General features: G+C 52.9%; 1 protein-coding gene across 1 annotated transcript in view; it reads left to right on the forward strand.

Moving 5' to 3' along the window:
• Positions 1-6,050, forward strand: part of ACACA (acetyl-CoA carboxylase alpha) — a 114,098-nt gene that overhangs the window by 23,280 nt on the left and 84,768 nt on the right. Inside the window, exons 20-25 of the mRNA XM_057383265.1 lie at positions 88-222; positions 572-718; positions 899-1,087; positions 1,571-1,671; positions 4,838-4,926; positions 5,901-6,025. Of these exons, the coding sequence (XP_057239248.1) occupies positions 88-222; positions 572-718; positions 899-1,087; positions 1,571-1,671; positions 4,838-4,926; positions 5,901-6,025 (786 nt within the window). The remainder of the gene's footprint in view (positions 1-87; positions 223-571; positions 719-898; positions 1,088-1,570; positions 1,672-4,837; positions 4,927-5,900; positions 6,026-6,050) is intronic.

Below are 6,050 nucleotides of genomic sequence, written 5' to 3' on the forward strand. Positions count from 1 at the left end.
TGGTGGGACACTGGCTGCTGGCCCCCAAAAGCAGAACCATTTTGGGGCACGTGGAGCTGAGTGTGTGACCTGCTTTCCTTGCTACAGGTAATGAAAATGGTGATGACCATAACAGCGGGAGAATCGGGCTGCATCCACTATGTCAAACGCCCAGGGGCAGTGCTGGATCCGGGCTGTGTGATTGCCAAGCTCCAGCTGGATGATCCCAGCAGGGTTCAGCAGGTGAGGAGGTGCAGGAAGCACAGATGTTTGTGGGGTTTTATTAGGGGAGTGATGTCCAGAGTGGTACAAGATGGTCTGGTGAGCCAATTTCCCATTTGTGCATTGTACTGGAATTGTCACTTTGCCATTTGTTTGTCTCAGGTGAGGACTGGGACTGGGATTATTCTCTCTCTCTCTGATTCAGGCTGAGTTTATCTGCCATTCTTGGTCTCTCAGTGCTGTTATGGGGGGTGTATCTCTCAACCCAGCGCATTTCCCACTCTGGGAATCCTTGCAAATCCAAAACCCGAGTCTCCAGCCCACAGCTGGTGCCCCACAGGAGGGTCAGCGAGGYTGTTYCTCATTTCAGGCTGAGCTGCACACRGGAACCCTGCCCCAGATCCAGAGCACGGCGCTGCGGGGTGAGAAACTCCATCGCATCTTCCACTACGTGCTGGACAACCTGGTCAAYGTGATGAACGGCTACTGCCTGCCAGAGCCCTTCTTCAGCAGCAAGGTACCCATGGGGGCTCTGAGGAGGATTCACCAGGTTCTCACAGCTCAGGGCAGTTTGTCTGTCACACCCAGAGCACCCCTGAGATGGGATGTTGGACATCTCCCCTCTCCTTTTGCCCTTTTTTTTTGTTGGTTATTCTCTTCTCCGTGCTTGTCTTTACACTGCCTCATCTCTGGCCAGGTGAAGGGCTGGGTTGAGCGATTAATGAAGACCCTGAGGGACCCATCTTTGCCCCTGCTGGAACTCCAGGACATCATGACCAGCGTTTCTGGGAGGATCCCCCCCAATGTGGAGAAATCCATCAAGAAGGAGATGGCCCAGTATGCCAGCAACATCACCTCGGTCCTCTGCCAGTTTCCCAGCCAGCAGGTGACCTGTGGAGGGATAAAAATCRGGTTGTGTTGGGGCAGAGAGAGAGAAAGTTCCTTTAAATTACATGGGGGCTAATTAGACCCAAAAGGWGTGTTTGAACATGGGGTATTYGTGAAAAAAKAGATTTTCCTGTATGGCTCAGAGGKTTGTCTCTGCCTGTGCTGAAGGGGACAGGTTCCCTGCTCAGGGTGCTTTGAATAGACACTTTGGAAACACTTTAATCTTGTCAGTGGCTTTGTGGGTGTTTTATCTGTTTGCTTTTTGTCTGGCACATGTGGTGCAGTGCAATTTGTAGCACCAGTGTAACCTCAGAGCAGAATGATTGCAGCCAGGGTGGGTGAGGAGATGCTGCAAGCCGATTCCTCCTCTGTACCATGCAGGGCATTGATTTTTGTGTCACTTTGTGGCACTTTCTGGACTCTGCTGGGGCTCTGAGCTGTCCCTGCAGGGCTGGGATGTCACCTTCCCTTCCCTTTTCAGATTGCCAACATCCTGGACAGCCACGCGGCCACCCTGAACCGCAAATCRGAGCGCGAGGTGTTCTTCATGAACACGCAGAGCATCGTGCAGCTCGTGCAGAGGTGAGGCCCTGCCTGCCAGGGTGTCCTGCAGAGCAGGAGCTGTCCCAGAAGGGATGGAAGGGGTTTGGGGTCATTCAGCTTCACTCAGTGTGGGGTTGGTTTAGGGTCATTCAGCTTCACTCAGTGTGGGGTTGGTTTGGGGTCAATCAGCCTCATTCAGTGTGGGGTTGGTTATGGGATTATTCAGCCTCACCCAGTGTGGAGTTGGTTTGGGGTCAATCAGCCTCAGTTCAGGGTTGGTTATGGGGTCATTCAGCCTCAGTTCAGGGTTGGTTATGGGGTCATTCAGCCTCACCCAGTTCGGGGTTGGTTTGGGGTCATACAGCTTCATTCAGTGTGGAGTTGGTTAGGGGATCATTCAGCCTTACTCAGTGTGGGGTTGTTTGTGGGGTCATTCAGCCTCACCCAGTGCAGGATTGGTTTGGGGTCATTCAGCCTCACTCCATATAGTGTTGGTTGTGGGATCATTCAGCTTCACTCAGTGTGGCGTTGGTTTGGGGTCATTCAGCCTCACCCAGTGTAGGGTTGGTTTAGGGTCATTCAGCCTCACCCAGTGTGGGGTTGGTTTGGGGTCATTCAGCTTCATTCAGTGTGGGGTTGGTTATGGGGTCATTCAGCTTCACTCAGTGTGGGGTTGGTTATGGGGTCATTCAGCCTCACCCAGTGTGGGGTTGGTTTGGGGTCAATCAGCCTCACTGAATGCGGGGTGGTTTTGGGGTCATTCAGCTTCACCCGGTGCAGGGTTGGTTGTGGGGTCATTCAGCCTCAGTTCAGGGTTGGTTTGGGGTCATTCAACCTCACCCAGTGCAGAGTTGGTTGTGGGGTCATTCAGCCTCAGTTCAGGGTTGGTTTGGGGTCATTCAGCCTCAGTGTGGGGTTGGTTTGGGGTCATTCAGCCTCACTCTGCGTGGGGTTGGTTTGGGGTCATTCAGCTTCACTCAGTGCGGGGTTGGTTATGGGGTCATTCAGCCTCAGTTCAGGGTTGCTTTTTGGGTCATTCAGCCTCACTCAGTGTGCGGTTGGTTATGGGGTCATTCAGCCTCACTCAGTGTGGGGTTGGTTATGGGGTCATTCAGCCTCACTGCAGGGTTGGTTTGGGGTCATTCAACCTCAGTTCAGGGTTGCTTTTTGGGTCATTCAGCCTCACTCAGTGTGGGGTTGGTTATGGGGTCATTCAGCTTCACTCAGTGTGGGGTTGGTTTGGGGTCATTCAACCTCAGTTCAGGATTGGTTTGGGGTCATTCAGCCTCACTGACTGTGGGGTTGGTTATGGGGTCATTCAGCCTCACTCAGTGTGGGGTTGGTTATGGGGTCATTCAGCCTCACTCAGTGTGGGGTTGGTTATGGGGTCATTCAGCTTCACTCAGTGTGGGGTTGGTTTGGGGTCATTCAGCTTCACTCAGTGCGGGGTTGGTTATGGGGTCATTCAGCCTCACCCAGTGCAGGGTTGGTTTGGGGTCATTCAGCCTCACCCAGTGCAGGGTTGGTTTGGGGTCATTCAGCCTCAATGCGGGGTTATTTTTGGGGTCATTCAGCCTCACCCAGTGCAGGGTTGGTTATGGGGTCATTCAGCTTCACTCAGTGTGGGGTTGGTTTGGGGTCATTCAGCCTCAGTGCAGGGTTCTTTTTGGGGTCATTCAGCCTCAGTGCAGGGTTGGTTGTGGGGTCATTCAGCCTCAGTGCAGGGTTGGTTTGGGGTCATTCAGCCTCACCCAGTGCGGGGTTGGTTTGGGGTCATTCAGCCTCAATGCGGGGTTATTTTTGGGGTCATTCAGCCTCAGTTCAGGGTTTGTTTTGGGGTCATTCAGCCTCACTGAGTGCAGGGCTGGTTGTGGGGTCATTCAGCCTCAGTGCAGGGTTTGTTGTGGGGTCATTCAGCCTCACCCAGTGCAGGGTTGGTTTGGGGTCATTCAACTTCACCCAATGCAGGGTTGGTTTGGGGTCATTCAGCCTCAATGCGGGGTTATTTTTGGGGTCATTCAGCCTCAGTTCAGGGTTTGGTTTGGGGTCATTCAGCCTCAGTGCAGGGTAGGTTGTGGGGTCATTCAGCCTCACTCCGTGCAGTGTTGGTTTGGGGTCATTCAGCTTCATTCAGTGCAGGGTTGGTTTTGGGGTCATTCACCCTCAGTGCAGGGTTGGTTATGGTGTCATTCAGCCTCATTCAGTGTGGGGTTGGTTATGGGGTCATTCAGCCTCAGTTCAGGGTTGGTTTGGGGTCATTCAGCCTCAGTTCAGGGTTGGTTTGGGGTCATTCAGCCTCAGTGCAGGGTTGGTTATGGGGTCATTCAACCTCACCCAGTACTGGGTTGGTTTAGGGTCATTCAGCCTCACCCAGTGCGGGGTTGGTTTGGGGTCATTCAGCCTCAGTTCAGGGTTGGTTTGGGGTCATTCAGCCTCACCCAGTGCAGGGTTGGTTTGGGGTCATTCAGCCTCAGTGCAGGGTTGGTTTGGGGTCATTCAGCTTCACCCAATGCAGGATTGGTTATGGGGTCATTCAGCCTCACCCAGTGTGGGGTTGTTTTTGGGATCATTCAGCCTCAGTTCAGGGTTGTTTTTGGGGTCATTCAGCCTCAGTTCAGGGTTGTTTTTGGGGTCATTCAGCCTCACCCAGTGTGGGGTTGGTTTGGGGTCATTCAGCCTCAGTGCAGGGTTGTTTTTGGGGTCATTCAGCCTCAGTTCAGGGTTGTTTTTGGGGTCATTCAGCCTCACCCAGTGTGGGGTTGGTTTGGGGTCATTCAGCCTCAGTTCAGGGTTGGTTTGGGGTCATTCAGCCTCACCCAGTGCAGGGTTGGTTTGGGGTCATTCAGCCTCAGTGCAGGGTTGGTTTGGGGTCATTCAGCCTCACCCAGTGCGGGGTTGGTTTGGGGTCATTCAGCCTCAGTTCAGGGTTGGTTTGGGGTCATTCAGCCTCACCCAGTGCAGGGTTGGTTTGGGGTCATTCAGCCTCAGTGCAGGGTTGGTTTGGGGTCATTCAGCCTCAYTCMGTGYRGKGTTGGTTWKGGGWYWWTYMRSYYYMWYCMRKKSWGGGKTKGKTWTGGGGTCATTCAGCCTCAGTTCAGGGTTGTTTTTGGGGTCATTCAGCCTCTTTCAGTGCGGGGTTGTTTTTGGGGTCATTCAGCCTCAGTACGGGGTTGGTTTGGGGTCATTATGGTGTCTCTCCCCTCAGGTACCGCAGTGGCATCCGGGGCCACATGAAGGCCGTGGTGATGGATCTGCTCCGGCAGTACCTCAAGGTGGAGACCCAGTTCCAGCACGGTGAGTCTGGCACCATCAAGGTTTGCATTTCTGCAGAGCTCCTGTTTGGCCCCAAAACGTGGAGCAGGTTTGCCCTGRCTTTGTGCTGAGGATGAGGCTGRTGTTGAARGCTCWGCCTGGGTTTGTAGAGGAGCTCCTRTCCCCAGCTCAGGCTGAAGCTGAGAGATGAAATCTCTCCCTTGCACTGCTGGATCCAGGCACAAGATGGCAATGAAGCCCTGGCTAATTCCAAAGCTCTGGCTCTTACAGGTAGTTCAGATTCAGCTCTCCTTTTGTCCTGCTCCATTACCTGCCCCAGCCTAATGGCACTGCAGATTCATTTCCACTTCAATTTGCTGGTAGCAGAGGATGGTGCAAGGCTTTTTGCTGTTATTTCATTTTGGTTGTCATTTGAATGGAAGTCTGAGCTCCCTGTTCCTCCCTCAGTATTGCTCACAAAGGAGGCATTTGGTGTTGGAGCTGTTTAATAGGAGTGGGATGTTTGAATTAAAGTTTGCAGTAGGTGATTTTGGGAATGCTTCTTTCCCAAATTGATTGTGTTGACCACAGAGAATTCCAGAATGGTCTGGGTTGGAAGGAAGCTGAAATCTCATCTTGTTCCCACCCCCACTGTGAGCAGGTGCCCCTTCCACTGTCCCAGGGTGCTCCTGGTTTTGGGCACTGCCAGGGATCCAGGGGCAGCCACAGCTGCTCTGGGCACCCTGTGCCAAGGGCTCCCCATGCTCACAGAGAGGAATTTGTTTCCAATATCCCATCTAACCCTGCTCCCTGTCAGTGGAAAGCCATTCCCCCTTGTCCTGGCACTCCATCCCTTGTGAACAGTCTCTCTTCATCTTCCTCCCATCGCTTCAGGTGCCAGGCCAGGGAGATTCTAAAAAAAATACATGTAGAAAAATAAAGACACACCTAGTAACTCATATTCCTCGCCACAGAGATGTGAAGACTGGAAAAGAAATGTGCATTTCTGCCTGCAGGTCACTATGACAAGTGTGTCTTCACCCTTCGTGAGGAGAACAAGAGCGACATGAACGCGGTGCTGAACTACATCTTCTCCCATGCCCAGGTCACCAAGAAGAACCTGCTGGTTACAATGCTCATTGTAAGTGTCTGCTGCTTTCTCTTTT

This window comes from Malurus melanocephalus, unplaced genomic scaffold (assembly GCF_030028575.1).
Source record: "Malurus melanocephalus ecotype Western Australia unplaced genomic scaffold, MMel_1.1 scaffold_617, whole genome shotgun sequence".
In the NCBI taxonomy this organism is placed as follows: domain Eukaryota; kingdom Metazoa; phylum Chordata; class Aves; order Passeriformes; family Maluridae; genus Malurus; species Malurus melanocephalus.